General features: G+C 55.8%; 1 protein-coding gene across 2 annotated transcripts in view; it reads right to left on the minus strand.

The window, feature by feature from the left end:
* LOC122547942 (perilipin-2-like) overlaps positions 1–17,401 on the minus strand; it is a 54,952-nt gene that overhangs the window by 16,144 nt on the left and 21,407 nt on the right. For both annotated transcript variants that reach the window (XM_087985068.1, XM_087985067.1), the window contains exon 6: positions 8,922–9,109. In XM_087985068.1, coding sequence (XP_087841194.1) covers positions 8,922–9,109 — 188 coding nt within the window. The remainder of the gene's footprint in view (positions 1–8,921; positions 9,110–17,401) is intronic.

Consider the following 17,401-nt stretch of genomic DNA (forward strand, 5'->3'; position numbering starts at 1 on the left):
ATATTCCAACAGTGGCCTAACCAATGTCCTGTACAGCCACAACATGACCTCCCAACTCCTGTACTCAATACTCTGACCAATACAGGAAAGCATACTTCTTCACTATTCTATCCACCTGCGACTCCACTTTCAAGGAGCTATGAACCTGCACTCCAAGGTCTCTTTGTTCAGCAACACTCCCTAGGACCTTACCATTAAGTGTATAAGTCCTGCTAAGATTTGCTTTCCCAAAATGCAACACCTCGCATTTATCTGAATTAAACTCCATCTGCCACTTCTCAGCCCATTGGCCCATGTGGTCCAGATCCTGTTGTAATCTGAGGTAACCCTCTTCACTGTCCACTACACCTCCAATTTTGGTGTCATCTGCAAAATTACTCAAACTTACTAACTGTACCTCTTATGCTCGCATCCAACTCATTTATATAAATGACAAAAAGTCGAGGACCCAACACCGATCCTTGTGGCATCTACTGGTCACACGCCTCCAGTCTGAAAAACAACCCTCCAGCACCACCCTCTGTCTTCTACCTTTGAGCCAGTTCTGTATTCAAATGGCTTGTTATCCTGCATTCCATGAGATCTAACCTTGCTAATCAGTCTCCCATGGGGAACCTTGTCAAACGCCTTACTGAAGTCCATATAGATCACTTTTACCGCTCTGCCCTCATCAATCTTCTTTGTTACTTCTTCAAAAAACTCAATCAAGTTTGTGAGACATGATTTCCCTCGCACAAAGCCATGTTGACTATCCCTAATCAGTCCTTGCCTTTCCAAATACATGTACATCCTGTCCCTCAGGATTCCCTCCAAAAACTTGCCCACCACCGAGGTCAGGCTCACTGGTCTATAGTTCCCTGGCCTGTCCTTACCACCCTTCTTAAACAGTGGCACCACGTTAGCCAACCTCCAGTCTTCCAGCACCTCACCTGTGACTATCGATGAGACAAATATCTCAGCAAGAGGCCCAGCAATCACTTCCCTAGCTTCCCACAGGGTTCTCAGGTACACCTGATCAAGTCCTGGGGATTTATCCACCTTTAACCATTTCAAGACATCCAGCACTTCCTCCTCTGTAATCTGGACATTTTGCAAGATGTCACCGTCTATTTCCCTACAGTCTATATCTTCCATATCCTTTTCCACAGTAAATACTGATGCAAAATATTCATTTAGTATCTATCCCATTTTCTGTGGCTCCACGCAAAGGCCGCCTTGCTGGTCTTTGAGGGGCCCTATTCTCTCCCTAGTTACCCTTTTGTCCTTAATATATTTGTAAAAACCCTTTGGATTCTCCTTAACCCTATTTGCCAACGCTATCTCATGTCCCCTTTTTGCCCTCCTGATTTCCCTCTTAAATATACTCCTACTTCCTTTATTCTAAGGATTTACTCGATCTATCCTGTCTATACCTGGCATATGCTTCCTTCTTTTTCTTAACCAAACCCTCAATTTCTTTAGTCATCCAGCATTCCTTATACCTGGCATATACTCATTCCTGAAGAAGGGCTCATGCCCGAAATGTCGATTCTCCAGCAACACATTTTCATTCCCTATACCTACCTGCCTTTCCTTTCACCCTGACAGAAATGTACTTTCTCTGGATTCTTGTTATCTCATTTCTGAAGGCTTCCCATTTTCCAGCCGTCCCTTTACCTGCGAACATCTGCCTCCAATCAGCTTTTGAAAGTTCAAAATTGGCCTTTCTCATATTTAGAACTTCACCTTTTAGATCTGGTCTATCCTTTTCCATCACTATTTAAAATCTAATAGAATAATGGTCGCTGGTCCCAAAGTGCTCCCCCACTGACACCTCAGTCACCTGCCCTGCCTTATTTCCCAAGAGTAGGTCAGGTTTTGCACCTTCTCTAGTAGGTACATCCACATACTGAATCAGAAAATTGTCTTGTACACATTTAACAAATTCCTCTCCATCTAAACCTTTAACACTATGGCAGTCCCAGTCTATGTTTGGAAAGTTAAAATCCCCTACCATAACTACCCTATTATTCTTACAGATAGCTGAGATCTCCTTACAAGTTTGTTTGTCAATTTCTATCTGACTATTGGGGGGGTCTATAATACAATCCCAATAAGGTGATCATCCCAATCTTATTTCTCAGTTCACCCAAATAACTTCCCTGGATGTATTTCCGGGAATATCCTCCCTCAGCACAGCTGTAATGCTATCCCTTATCAAAAATGCCACTCCCCCTCCTCTCTTGCCTCCCTTTCTATCCTTCCTGTAGCATTTGTATCCTGGAACATTAAGCTGCCAGTCCTGCCCCTCCCTGAGCCATGTTTCTGTAATTGCTATGCTATCCCAGTCCCATGTTCCGAACCATGCCCTGAGTTCATCTGCCTTCCCTGTTAGGTCCCTTGCATTGAAATAAATGCAGTGTAATTTATTAGTCCTACCTTGTCTCTGCCTGCCCTGATGTTCCAGTTTCCCTGTGTAACAGACTGATGGAGAGGATAAATTGGTCACCCCCTCCAGCCCCTACACCCCCTCCCGCCCCTACACCCCCTCCCTATCTCTGTCACCCCCTCCAGCCCCTACACCCCCTCCCTATCTCTGTCACCCCCTCCAGCCCCTACACCCCCTCCCTATCTCTGTCACCCCCTCCAGCCCCTATACACCCTCCCTATCTCTGTCACCCTTTCCAGCCCCTACACCCCCTCCCTATCTCTGTCACCCCCTCCAGCCCCTACACCCCCTCCCTATCTCTGTCACCCCCTCCAGTCCCTACACCCCCTCCCTATCTCTGTCATCCCCTCCACCCCCTACCTATCTCAGTCAGCCCCTCCAGCCCCTACACCCCCTCCCTATCTCTGTCACCCCCCTCCAGCCCCTACACCCCCTCCCTGTCTCTGTCACCCCCCTCCAGCCCCTACAACCCCTCCCTATCTCTGTCACCTGCTCCAGCCCCTACACCCCCTCCCCGGGGGCCGAATGTCCTGAGCTCAGGAATGGCCCTCCCGAGAAAAAGCAGCCTGCCTTGCCTACGTGCAGGGTGTTACATAAATGCAGGATGTTTGTTGCAGCCGGTTGTTTGAGAGAGACAGCCCGTGTGCCCTTGGAGACAGGAGCCTCGTGAGGCCTCAGTGCTGATCGATGGGATTAATCAGACAGTGATGGACCAGGGCAGTGGGAGCTCCTGGGCAGGGAGAGCGGAAGTGATTCCTCATGACACCCGCACTGTCCATCAGAGCCTTCAACAAAAAAAACCTGCATGCATTTGTATAGCGCCTGCACAGTTCAATTTGATTTGAAGGACCTTCTTCCAGAGCAGGAGGTGAGAGGGAGGGGGGGAGGTCACCTGGTCGTACACGTGCACAAAACAAGCTGTTTACAAGACGGAATGTGCCGGGGTGTGGGGGGAGCCAGGCAGACTGAGGAGTCATTGTGGAATCAGTATCTGTCTCAGCTCCCTAGGAGGGGAGGGGGCAGAAGGGAGTCCGTGATGCCGGCCAACCTCGCCGCATTCCAACACTGCAGCGTTTACACTGGGTACCCGAGCAGGCTCTTTATAGTTTCACTGTGCCAACTGAAGGAGGGCATCCGCGACAGTGCAGCATTCCCTCAGCGCTGACCCTCCGACAGTGCCCGCTCCCTCAGCGCTGACCCTCCGACAGTGCCCGCTCCCTCAGCACTGATCCTCCCACAGTGCCCGCACCCTCAGCACTGACCCTCTGACAGTGCCCACTCCCTCAGCACTGACCCTCCAACAGTGCCCACTCCCTCAGCACTGACCCTCTGACAGTGCCCACTCCCTCAGCACTGACCCTCCAACAGTGCCCGCTCCCTCAGCACTGACCCTCCCACAGTGCCCGCTCCCTCAGCGCTGACCCTCCCACAGTACCGCTCCCTCAGCGCTGACCCTCCCACAGTGCCCACTCCCTCAGCACTGACCCTCCCAGTGCCCGCTCCCTCAGCGCTGACACTCCGACAGTGCCCACTCCCTCAGCACTGACCCTCCGACAGTGCCCGCTCCCTCAGCGCTGACCCTCCGACAGTGCCCGCTCCCTCAGCGCTGACCCTCTGACAGTGAAGCACTCCCTCAGCAATGACCCTCCGACAGTGCCCGCTCCCTCAGCACTGACCGTCCGACAGTGCCCGCACCCTCAGCACTGACCCTCCGACAGTGCAGCACTCCCTCAGCAATGACCGTCCAAAGTGCCCGCTCCCTCAGCGCTGACCCTCTGACAGTGCCCACTCCCTTAGCACTGACCCTCTGACAGTGCCCACTCCCTCAGCACTGACCCTCCCACAGTGCCCGCTCCCTCAGCGCTGACACTCCGACAGTGCCCACTCCCTCAGCACTGACCCTCTGACAGTGCCCGCTCCGTCAGCGCTGACACTCCGACAGTGCCCACTCCCTCAGCACTGACCCTCCGACAGTGCCCACTCCCTCAGCACTGACCCTCCGACAGTGCCCGCTCCCTCAGCGCTGACCCTCCGACAGTGCCCGCTCCCTCAGCGCTGACCCTCTGACAGTGAAGCACTCCCTCAGCAATGACCCTCCGACAGTGCCCGCTCCCTCAGCACTGACCCTCCGACAGTGCCCGCACCCTCAGCACTGACCCTCCGACAGTGCAGCACTCCCTCAGCAATGACCGTCCAAAGTGCCCGCTCCCTCAGCGCTGACCCTCTGACAGTGCCCACTCCCTTAGCACTGACCCTCTGACAGTGCCCACTCCCTCAGCACTGACCCTCCGACAGTGCCCGCTCCCTCAGTGCTGACACTCCCACAGTGCCCACTCCCTCAGCACTGACCCTCTGACAGTGCAGATTGAACAGAAACTATCAAAAGGGCAGGACATACCTCGAGAGGGTAAATCTTATAAGCCTGTGGGGGTAAAAGTCAGGAGGAAGTGGTATGGGGAGTGTGTGGGGTCACTGAGGTAGCTCCTTCAAAGACTGAGCAGAGACCTGATGGGCCAAATGGCCTCATGGTGTGCGCCACCCGTTGGTCTTAGATTCCCATTATTTGGATGTCATTGTGCGATTCTGCACGGTGTCGAAGCAGGTTATCAGTGATCGCGGGACTGACTGGTGGAGTGCACTGCACAAAAAAAATAAACTAATCTATCAAAACAAGCAGCCTGGAAAATACAGAGAGGGTTTGGGGGGAAGGGAGCTCCGTCTGTAATTTGAATGTGAGCAAGTTGTTGGAGGTTCCTCACTCTGCTTCCACTGAAAACTGCGGACGGTGCCCCCCCTCCCCCTGGCTGAGCCTTTCTGACTAGGCCCCATCGCCAGGGCAACCTTCCTTTGGCCCTGATTTCACCCGTGGCAGACTAGGCCCCAAGAGGCACTGGGTTCGAGCGATGCTGCACGTTCGCTGTTCTATTTTTCCGACTGTGTCCCCCAGGCGGTTTTGGACTTTGGCATTGGTCCCGTGCTGCCTTGGGGGGGCGGGGGGGGGGGGGGGGGGGGGGGGTCGGGGGACAGGTCCTTTGACATACTGGGGGGTTACCATGGAGAGAGATTCTAACCATCGCCCCCTTAGCATTCGATGGTGTTACCATCACTGAATTCCCCACCCACTATCAACATCCTGCGGATTACCATCTCCAATGAGAGAGATCTAACCATCGCCCTCTTGACGTTCAATGGTGTTACCATCACTGAATCTCCCCACTATCAATATGCTGGGGGTTGTCACTGAGAGAGAATCCAACCATCGCCCCCTTGACATTCAATGGTGTTCCCATCACTGAATCTCCCCACTATCAACATCCTGGGAGTTCCCATTGAGAGATAATCTAACCAATGCCCTTGGCAAACGATGGTGTTACTGCCACTAAAGTCCCCCTCCCCCCACACTATCAACATCCTGGGGATTACCATTGAGAGAGAATCCAACCGTTGCCCCTTGGCAATCGATAATGTTACCATCATTAAATCTGCTCCACTATCAACATCCTGGGGGTGACCACTGATCAGAAAGTGATCCAGGAAAAAAGTTTCAGACTTTATTGGCACCATATCCACGAAACTTGTCAGTTTAGTAACAGTGAAGAAAAAGGTCACGTATCTCTCAGACAGGACGGTGAGGGGCTCAGAGGGGAACTTCAGGTGGTGGTGTTCCCATGTATCTGCTGCTCTTGTCCCTCTCGATGTTAGTGGTTGTGGGCTTGGGAGGTCACTGCAGTGTATCTTGTAGACGGTACACACTGCTGCGACTGTGCATCAGTGGTGGAGGAAGGGGATGTTCGTGGATGTGGTGCCAATCAAGCAGGGGCCTGCTTTGTCCCTGGACGGTGTCGAGCTTCCCAAGCTACCCCCCCGGAGTATTCCCTCACACCTCCTGGCTTGTGTCTTGTCGATAGTGGGACGGGCTTTGGGGGAAATCAGAAGGGAAGTTCCTCACTGTAGGATTCCCAGCCTCTGACCTGCTCGTGAGGCCATTGCGTTTACACAGGGCTGGTTCCAGTTCCGTTTCTGGACAATGGTAACCCTCAGGACGTTGATAGTAGGGGATACAGTGATGGCAACGCCATTGAATGTCAAGGGGCAGTCGTTAAGATTCTCTCTTATCGGAGGTGGTCATTGTCTGGCACTTGGGTGGTGCAAGTATTTCTCGTCACTTGTCTTCCCAAACCTGAATACTGTCCAGGTCTCGTTACATTTAGATATGAAAAGCGTCAGTATGTGAGGAGCGGTGAATGGTGTGGAGCATTGTGCAATCATTGGTGAACATCGCAACTTAGAACGATGGAAGGTCATTGTACGAGGACAACTTGGTGGGACAGTGACGGACTGAAATGAGAATACATTCATCCTGTGGGAGCAAGTCCCGCATTCTGCCCCCTAATCCCCCCCCCCCTCCTCTTAGGAGCGAGCCCCCCATTCTCCCCCCCACTCCTCACAGGAATGAGTCCCCCATTCTTCCCCCACTGCCCGTGGGAGCCCTGAAATTTTCTTCTTAAACTTCTCTGCTTTGTCCCTCTCTCTATGTTTCTGCCTGTCTCTCTGTCTCTTTCTCTCTCTCTATGTCTCTGTCTGTCTCCCTCTCTCTCCCCCTGTCACTCTGTCTCTCCCTCTCTCTCTCTCTCACTGTCTCTCTCTGCTTCTCCCTCCCTCTCTGTCTGTCTGTCTCTCTCTCTCTCTCCTCCACTCGCTCTCGGTCTCTCTCGCCTTGAGCTGCTTCTTAGAGCTCTGAACGCCTCTGAGTGAAACATTCGACACCCATCCCTTGTGACTTGAGGTGTCCCTTGAGGGACAGACTGTATCCAATTGTGAAGTGCCTGGAGATCTTCTCTGGCGTTGTGGGGGAGCTATTGCAATGCACAGTTGTTGTTGCTGCCGCACTATGTACGTGATGGAGAGAGGGAACTTAGATCAGACATCAGATGTTCCTCACGATAACAGTGTATTTAAAAACACAGAAATCTTCCCTGACCCATCTTTATCAGTGTCCTATCGGTGGAGCTGTCGTAAACAACCAGCAGCTGCCTGGGCGATAAGATCTGGAGAGGATTCTCTGTGACTGAAACCTAACATTAATGTTGCCATCAGATTTTCTCAGTGGTGTTGGAGATTTGTCTGACTTAGGTAGCAAGGCTCTTGACCTTCCTCTTCCCCACAAACGTGAAGTCGGGTTGCAGGGTTCAGAGTGTGATACCCCTCTCATGCTGTATGTGCCACACTTGTTTGGAAATAACTCCCTCTCCTCCCCCACCCCACCCCCCCCCCCCCCCCCTCAGTGAGGGCATGACCTTCCTCTTGGGGCTCTCTTCGTACGCACAGAATGAGATGGCGGTGGGTCTGAAACGTGACCCTCTTCGTGTGGGAGGGAGACACAGGGGAGGTATCTCAGAATCCCATCGCAGGGCTGACCTACGGGAGAGGGGGGTCGAGAGAGCGGCGCTAGAAAAGCACAGCGGGTCAGGCAGCATCCGAGGAGCAGGAAAATCGGCTTTTGTCCGAAACGTCGATTCTCCTGCTCCTCGGATGCTGCCTGACCTGCTGCGCTTTTCCAGCAACACACTCTCAACTCTGATCTGCAGCATCTGCAGTCCTCACTTTCACTGATGGGAGAGTGGGACAGAGAGAGAGAGAGAGAGAGAGAGGTAGAGTGGGACGGAGAGAGATAGAAAGAGAGAGAGCAACAGAGAGAGAGATAGAAAGAGAGAGAGAGGGATAGAAAGAGAGAGAGAGAAACACAGAGAGAGAACAACAGAGAGAGAGATAGAGAGAGAGCGAGAAAGAGAAAGAGAGATAGAGAGGGACAGAGAGGCAGAAAAACAGAGAGAGAGCAACAGAGAGAGCAATAGAGAGAGAGAAAGAGAGATGGAGAAAAAGAGAGAAATAGAGATAGAGAAAGAGCAACACAGAGTGAGAAAGAGAGAGAGAGAGACAGACAGAGAAACAGATACAGAAAGAGTAACAGAGAGAGAGGAAGACAGAGAGAGAGAGAGAGATAGAGAGAGAGAGAGAGAGAGAGAGAGAGAGAGACAGGCACCTAGAAAGAAGGAAAGTAAGAGATAGCGAGAGAGGGAAAGATAGAGTGAGGGAGACAGAGTGAGAGAGGAAGACAGAGAGAGAGGGGGAGAGTGAGAGAAACATACACAGAGGGAAAGTGAGAAAGAGAAGGAGAGACAGAGCAAGAAAGAGAGAGAGAGAGAGAGAGAGAGCAAAGGGGAAAGTGAGAGAACACAGGAGACAGGAAGAGAGGCAGAGTCAGGGAGATTGGGAGGGTGGGACCACAGTGAAACGGGACAGTTGGAAAAGAAGGAGAAAGGTGGGAGGGGTGGTGAGGACGTGTGATTGGAAAGGGGGCTTGGTTTGGACATGGCGGGGGGGGGAATGTGAGAGCGAGGGAGGGGCTGGTGCAGCAGCTGCACTGTAGCTTCTCGGAGCGCTGAGCTGTGTGTGGGGGCTGTGGGAGGAGAGTGAAAGAGTGAGGACTCACCCGGTCGAACAGCTGCACCAAGAGCAGGATGTTGGTCAGGGTCCCTTCCTCAGCTCTCTGGGAATACAGGAGCATTCTCTGGGACAGTCGGGAGTTCAGCTTGCGGGTGAGGCGCTGCACCCTGGGCAAGAGACTGGGCTCTCCTGGGATACCCCGCTCAAATCCGCGGACAGCGGCGTCTCCCACTCCTGTACGATGGAGGGGGGAAGGAAGGAAGGGAATGGTAAATCAGTGCCAAGGGGAACGCTCAGTCAGAACCTCTCAATGGAGGAGGCCACAGGAGGCTGTCAAACGTACATCCAACCCATTTCAGCAACTGGCCCTGTCCCCCTGCTACCCACCTGACACCCCCTCACCCAAACATCATGGGAAGGAGGTGACAGAGGTAGGGAGAGGATGTAGGGGGCTGGAGGGGGTGACAGAGATAGGGAGGGGGTGTAGGGGCTGGAGGGGGTGACAGAGATAGGGGCTGGTGGAGGTGACAGAGATAGGGAAGGGGTGTAGGGGCTGGTGGAGGTGACAGAGATCGGGAGGGAGTGTAGGGGTTGGAGGGGGTGACAGAGATAGGGAGGGGATGTAGGGGGCTGGAGGGGGTGACAGAGATAGGGAGGGGGTGTAGGGGGCTGGAGGAGGTGACAGAGATAGGGAGGGGGTGTAGGGGCTGGAGGTGGTGACAGAGATAGGGAGGGGGTGTAGGGGGCTGGAGGCGGTGACAGAGATAGGGAGGGGGTGTAGGGGCTGGTGGAGGTGACAGAGATAGGGAGGGGGTGTAGGGGCTGGTGGAGGTGACAGAGATAGGGAGGGGGTGTAGGGGCTGGTGGAGGTGACAGAGATAGGGAAGGGGTGCAGAGGGCAGGAGGGGTGACAGAGATCGGGAGGGAGTGTAGGGGGCTGGAGGGGGTGTAGGGGGCTGGAGGGGGTGACAGGGATAGGGAGGGGGTGTAGTGACTGGAGGGGGGCGGTGACAGAGATAGGGAGGGGGTGTAGGGGGCTGGAGGGGGTGACAGGGATAGGGAGGGAGTGTAGGGGGCTGGAGGGGGGGAAAGAGATAGGGAGGGCGTGTAGGAGGCTGGAGGGGGAGACAAGGATAGGGAGGGGGGTGAAGGGGCTGGAGGGGGTGACAGCGGTAGGGAGGGGGTGTGAGGCCTGGAGGGGGTGACAGAGATAGGGAGAGGGTGTAGGGGGCTGGAGGGGGTGACAGGGATAGGGAGGGAGTGTAGGGGGCTGGAGGGAGTGACAGGGTTAGGGAGGGGGTGTAGGGGGCTGGAGGGGGTGACAGGGATAGGGAGGGGGTGTAGTGACTGGAGAGGGGTGGTGACAGAGATAGGGAGGGGTGTCGGGGGCTGGAGGGGGTGACAGGGATAGGGAGGGGGTGTAGGGGGCTGGAGGGGGAGACAGGGATAGGGAGGGGGTGAAGGGGCTGGAGGGGGTGACAGAGGTAGGGAGGGGGTGTGAGGCCTGGAGGGGGTGACAGAGATAGGGAGAGGGTGTAGGGGGCTGGAGGGGGTGACAGGGATAGGGAGGGGGTGTAGGGGGCTGGAGTGGGTGACAGGGATAGGGAGGGAGTGTAGGGGGCTGGAGGGAGTGACAGGGATAGGGAGGGGGTGTAGGGGGCTGGAGGGGGTGACAGGATTAGGGAGGGGGTGTAGGGGGTGACAGAGATAGGGAGGGGGTGTAGGGGCTGGAGGGGGTGACAGGGATAGGGAGGGGATGTAGGGGGCTGGAGGGGGTGACAGGATTAGGGAGGGGGTGTAGGGGGTGACAGGGATAGGGAGGGGGTGTAGGGGCTGGAGGGGGTGACAGGGATAGGGAGGGGATGTAAGGGGCTGGAGGGGGTGACAGGATTAGGGAGGGGGTGTAGGGGGTGACAGGGATAGGGAGGGGGTGTAGGGGCTGGAGGGGGTGACAGGGATAGGGAGGGGATGTAAGGGGCTGGAGGGGGTGACAGGGATAGGGAGGGGATGTAGGGGGCTGGAGGGGGTGACAGGGATAGGGAGGGGGTGGAGGGGGCTGGAGGGGGTGACAGGGATAGGGAGGGGGTGTAGAGGGCTGGAGGGGGTGACAGGGATAGGGAGGGAGTGTAGGGGGCTGGAGGGGGAACAGAGATAGGGAGGGGGTGTAGGGGCTGGAGGGGTGACAGAGATAGGAAGGGGGTGTAGGGGCTGGAGGGGGTGACAGAGATAGGGAGGGGTTGTAGGGGCTGGAGGGGGTGACAGAGATAGGGAGGGGTTGTAGGGGCTGGAGGGGGTGACAGAGATAGGGAGGGAGTGTAAATGGGAACGGTGGGGTTGAAAGGACAGTCGCGGTCCATCCTTGGATTCTTGTGTGTTCCAGGCCCTGCATTCAGAATGGAAGGAGGTCAGGAATGTCGGAGGGTAGTGTGGTGGGAGCATAGGCCGAGAGCAGACAGGGATAACGGGTTTGAGTGTGTGAGGAGAGGCCGGCTGTGGGGCTGCACTGGGCTCCCCTCGGAGTGGGGAGGGTGAAAGTGGCGGGAGAGAGTGAATCGAGGCGTTCGAATTACATTGGGGTCTTCGACGGAGGGGTGTCACCAGAGGGGGACTCACGGATGGAGGTGAGAGTGGGAAAACCAGGCAGATGGAGTGGTGGGGCGGGGAAAGGGAGGAGAGTTTGTATTTTCATCTTCAGCGAGGTGTAGGGGTCAGGGGCAAGCTGCCCAAGAGAGTACAGCTTCAGCAGGAGCTCCCAAACGTGGGGGGAGGGGTGGGGGGACGATCACTGGGCAATGAGTTACCGGGCCCCCCGTGGGGAGAGGCTGGGGCAATGGGAGATGGGAGATACTCCCTGTAGCTATCTGCTGCCTTCGGTCACGTAGACAGATCACACAAAGACAGTCTCTCCCTGCTCCCCAGGCAAGGGCCAGTCAAACACAAATAATCAGAACAATCACAGCATTCTCCGTACATTCCTCACATTAATTACAGATTCAGGATTAAGGATGTGCATCCCATTCTGTTCTCTGGACGCACCCCCACTGTCTCCAGCCCTGTCACCTCCTCCAGCCCCTACACCCGCTCCCTATCTATGTCACCTCCTCCAGCCTCGACACCCCTCCCTATCTCTGTCACCTCCTCCAGCCCCTACACCCTCTCCCTATCTCTGTCACCTCCTCCAGCCCCTAAACCCTCTCCCTATCTATGTCACCCCCTCCAGCCTCTACATCCCCCCCATCTCTGTCATCTCCTCCAGCCCCGACACCCCCTCCCTATCACTGTCACCTCCTCCAGCCCCTACACCCTCTCCCTATCTCTGTCACCCCCTCCAGCCTCTACACCCCCTCCCTATCTCTGTCACCTCCTCCAGCCCCTCCACCCCCTCCCTATCTCTGTCACCCCCTCCAGCCCCTACATCCCCTCCCTATCTCTGTCACCCCCTCCAGCCCCTACACCCCCTCCCTATCTCTGTCACCTCCTCCAGCCCCCTACACCCCCTCCCTATCTCTGTCACCCCCTCCAGCCCCTACACCCCCTCCCTATCTCTGTCACCCCCTCCAGGTCCCATTCCCCCTCCCTATCTCTGTCACCCCCTCCAGCCCCCACTCCCCCTCCCTATCTCTGTCACCTCCCCCAGCCCCAATTGCATTTGTGGAATACCGTATGCAGTTCTGGTCTCCCTGTTATCGGAAGGATATTTTTAATTTGGAAAGTGTGCAGGAAAGATGTTACCAGGAACGGAGAATCTGATTTGTCGGGAGAGGCTGGATTGGCTGCGACCGTTTCCTGTATCGGAGGTTAAATGGTGACCTTTTAGAGGTTTATAAAATCATGAGGTGCACGGATAAGGGGAATGGCAAAGGTCTTTTCTCCCCGGGGTAGGGGAGCTCAAAATTATAGGTTCAATCATAGAATCTCTGCTGTGTGGAAACAGGCCCTTCGGCCCAACAAGACCACACTGACACTCAAAAGCGTAACCCACTCAGACCCATTCCCCCAACACCATCATTCCACGTTTAATCCCTGACTAATCCACCCTAACCTGCACATCCCTGGGCACTATGGGACAATTTTCCACGGCCAACCCACCCTAACCTGCACATCCCTGGGCACTATGGGACAATTTCCCATGGCCAATCCACCCTAACCTGCACATCCCTGGGCACTATGGGACAATTTCCCATGGCCAATCCACCCTAACCTGCACATCCCTGGGCACTATGGGACAATTTCCCATGGCCAATCCACCCTAACCTGTACATCCCTGGACACTATGGGACAATTTCCCATGGCCAATCCACCCTAACCTGCACATTCCTGGACACTATGGGACAATTTCCCATGGCCAATCCACCCTAACCTGTACATCCCTGGGCACTATGGGACAATTTCCCATGGCCAACCCACCCTAACCTGCACATCCCTGGACACTATGGGACAATTTCCCATGGCCAACCCACCCTAACCTGCACATCCCTGGGCACTATGGGACAATTTCCCACGGCCAATCCACCCTAACCTGCACATCCCTGGACACTATGGGACAATTTCCCATGGCCAATCCACCCTAACCTGTACATCCCTGGGCATTATGGGACAATTTCCCATGGCCAACCCACCCTAACCTGTACATCCCTGGGCACTATGGGACAATTTCCCATGGCCAATCCCACCCTGACCTGCACATCCCTTGGCACTATGGGACAATTTCCCATGGCCAAGCCACCCTCACCTGCACATCTTTGGACTGTGGGAGGAAACCCATGCAGTCATGGAGCAGGGAGGGGGGAGCTGGAGAATGTGCAAACTCCACACAGTCACCTGAGGCTAGAATTGAACCCGGGTCCCTGACACCATGGGGCAGCAGTGCTAACCACTGAGCCACCCATTAAGGTGTGAGGGGAAAGATTTACAAGAGACCTAAGGAGTAATGTTTTCCCACAGAGGGTGGTGCATGTGTGGAATGAGCTGCCAGAGGAAGTCGTGGAGGCTGGTACAATGACAGCATTTAAAAGGCATCTGGGTGGGGACATGAATAGGAAGGGTTTGGAGGGATATGGGCCAAACATTGGCAAATGGGAATCATTCAGTTTGTGAAACTTGGTTGGCGTAGAGGAGTTGTGCTGAAGGGTCTGTTTCTGCGCTGTACGACCGTGCAGCAGCAGATTAAGAAGGAAAATGGAATCTTGGCCTTCATCGCGAGAGGGATGGAGTTTAAAAACAGGGAGGTCACGCTGCAGCTGTACAGGGAGCTGGGGAGGCCACACCTGGGAGTAACTGTGTACGGGTTCGGTCTCCCCTCCTTGAGAAAGGATGTACTGGGCCCTGGAGGGGGGGTGGTGCACAGGGGGTTTCACTCCAGAGTGGACAGGGTTACCTTGGGAGGAGAGATTGAAGAGACTGGGACTACACTCATCCGAGGGAGGGGTCTTTATAAAATGACGAAGGGCCTGGATAAGATCGAAGCAGGGAGGTTGTTCCCGCCGGAGGGTGAAACTAGAACGGGGTGGGGTGGGGGGGGGGGGGGGGGGGGAGTACCTTAAAAATAAGAGGGGGGGGGAGCAGATTTAGGGCTGAGCTGAGGGGGAAGCTCTTCACCCAGAGGGCTGTGAATCTGTGGGATCCCCCCGCCCAGTTGAGGGCACTTTGTTGAACGTCTTTAAGGCAGATTTTGGAACAGTTTTGGGGATGAAGGATTATGGTGAGAGGGCGGGTAAGTGGAGCTGAGTCCACACAGTGGATCAGCCATGGTAATTATTGAATGGCAAAGCAGGGGGGCAGATGGCCTACTCTTGGTCTGTTTCTGATATTATTATGAATGATTCTGTCGCTGTTGAGAAGCTGGGCAATGCTGCCATCTGGTGGCTAATGTCCAGTTTGCGAGCTGCTGGTCAGAGGTATCACATTCTATGTCTTGTGGCCTTCCTCCACAGCTACCTGATGAAGGGGCAGCTCTCCGAAAGCTAATGTGCTTCCAAATTAACCTCTTGGACTGTAACCTGGTGTTGTGTGATTTTTAACTTTGTCCACCCCAGTCCAACACTGGCTCCTCCACATCATGACTTTATTATGGTGCACGTCCAGAGGTTGGAGAGGGTGACAGAGATAGGGAGGGGGGTGACAGAGATAGGGAGGGGGGTGACAGAGATAGGGAGGGGGGTGACAGAGATAGGGAGGGGGTGACAGAGATAGGGAGGGGGTGACAGAGATAGGGATGTGGTGACAGAGATAAGGAGGGGGTGACAGAGATAGGGAGGGGGTGACAGAGATAGGGAGGGGGTGACAGAGATAGGGAGGGGGTGTAGGGGCTGGAGGGGGTGACAGAGATAGGGAGGGGGTGTAGGGGGCTGGAAGGGGTGACAGAGATAGGGAGGGGGTGTAGGTGGCTGGAGGGGGTGACAGAGATAGGGAGGGGGTGTAGGGGGCTGGAGGGGGTGACAGAGATAGGGAGGGGGTGTAGGTGGCTGGAGGGGGTGACAGAGATAGGGAGGGGGTGTAGGGGCTGGAGGGGGTGACAGAGATAGGGAGGGGGTGTAGGTGGCTGGAGGGGGTGACAGAGATAGGGAGGGGGTGTAGGGGGCTGGAGGGGGTGACAGAGATAGGGAGGGGTTGTAGGGGGCTGGAGAGAGTGACAGAGATAGGGAGGGGGTGTAGGGAACTGGAGGGACTGACAGAGATAGGGAGGGGGTGTAGGGGCTGGAGGTGGTGACAGAGATAGGGAGGGGGTGTAGGGGCTGGAGGGAGTGACAGAGATAGGGAGGGGGTGTAGGGGCTGGAGGGGGTGACAGAGATAGGGAGGGGGTGTAGGTGGCTGGAGGGGGTGACAGAGATAGGGAGGGGGTGTAGGGGGCTGGAGGGGGTGACAGAGATAGGGAGGGGGTGTAGGTGGCTGGGGGGGGTGAAAGAGATAGGGAGGGGGTGTAGGGGCTGGAGGGGGTGACAGAGATAGGGAGGGGGTGTAGGTGGCTGGAGGGGGTGACAGAGATAGGGAGGGGGTGTAGGGGGCTGGAGGGGGTGACAGGGATAGGGAGGGGTTGTAGGGGGCTGGAGAGAGTGACAGAGATAGGGAGGGGGTGTAGGGAACTGGAGGGACTGACAGAGATAGGGAGGGGGTGTAGGGGCTGGAGGTGGTGACAGAGATAGGGAGGGGGTGTAGGGGCTGGAGGGAGTGACAGAGATAGGGAGGGGGTGTAGGGGGCTGGAGAGAGTGACAGAGATAGGGAGGGGGTCTGGGGGCTGGAGGGAGTGACAGAGATAGGGAGGGGGTGTAGGGGGCTGGAGGGAGTGACAGAGATAGGGAGGGGGTGTAGGGGCTGGATGGGGTGACAGAGATAGGGAGGGGGTGTAGGGGCTGGATGGGGTGGCAGAGATAGGGAGGGGGTGTAGGGGCTGGAGGAACTGACAGAGATAGGGAAGGGGTGTAGGGGGCTGGATGGGGTGACAGAGATAGGGAGGGGGTGTAGGGGGCTGGAGGGAGTGACAGAGATAGGGAGGGGGTGTAGGGGCTTGATGGGGTGACAGAGATAGGTAGGGAGCGTAGGGGGCTGGATGGGGTGACAGAGATAGGGAGGGGGCGTAGGGAGCTGGAGAGAGTGACAGAGATAGGGAGGGGGTGTAGGGGCTGGATGGGGTGACAGAGATAGGTAGGGAGCGTAGGGGGCTGGATGGGGTGACAGAGATAGGGAGGGGGTGTAGGGGCTGGATGGGGTGACAGAGATAGGAAGGGGGTATAGAGGGCTGGAGGGGGTGACGGAGATAGGGAGGGGTGTAGGGGCTGGAGCGGGTGACAGAGATAGGGAGGGGGTATAGGGCGCTGGAGGTGACAGAGATAGGAAGGAGGTGTAGGGTGCTGAAGGGGGTGATGGAGATAGGGAGAGGGTGTAGGGGCTGGAAGAGGTGACAGAGATAGCGAGGGGGTATAGGATGCTGGAGGAGGTGACAGAGATAGGGAGGGGATGTAGGGTGCTGGAGGGGGTGATGGAGATAGGGAGCGGGTTTAGGGGCTGGAAGAGGTGACAGATAGGGACTGGGTGTAGGGTGCTGGAGGGGGTGACAGAGATAGGGAGGGAGTGTAGGACGCGGGAGGGGGTGACAGAGACAGGGAAAGGGTGTCGGGTGCTGGAGGGGGTGACAGAGATAGGGAGGGAGTGTAGGGCACTGGAGGGGGTGACGGAGATAGGGAGGGGGTGTAGGGGCTGGAAGAGGTGACAGAGATAGGGAGGGGGTGTAGGGCACTGGAGGGGGTGACAGAGATAGGGAAGGGGTGACAGATAAGGAGAGGGTGAAAGGCGCTGGAGGGTGTGACGGAGATAGGAAGAGGGTGTAGGGGTTGGAGGAGGTGACAGAGATAGCGAGTGGGTCTAGAGGATGACAGCGCAGTACCATAAACATTGACGAGGGGCGCTTCGGACTGAGCTGTGCGAATGCAGTCGTCTTGCTGTCTTGTTGCTGGGGTAAGCTGAGCCTCTGACCTCAATGTCTGGCTTGAGGTCAGACTGTGTCTGGTTGCATCTCCCATTAAAATGC

This window comes from Chiloscyllium plagiosum, unplaced genomic scaffold (genome assembly GCF_037043375.1).
Source record: "Chiloscyllium plagiosum isolate Xiang-an unplaced genomic scaffold, Cpla_swu_hap1 HiC_scaffold_50, whole genome shotgun sequence".
Taxonomy (NCBI): domain Eukaryota; kingdom Metazoa; phylum Chordata; class Chondrichthyes; order Orectolobiformes; family Hemiscylliidae; genus Chiloscyllium; species Chiloscyllium plagiosum.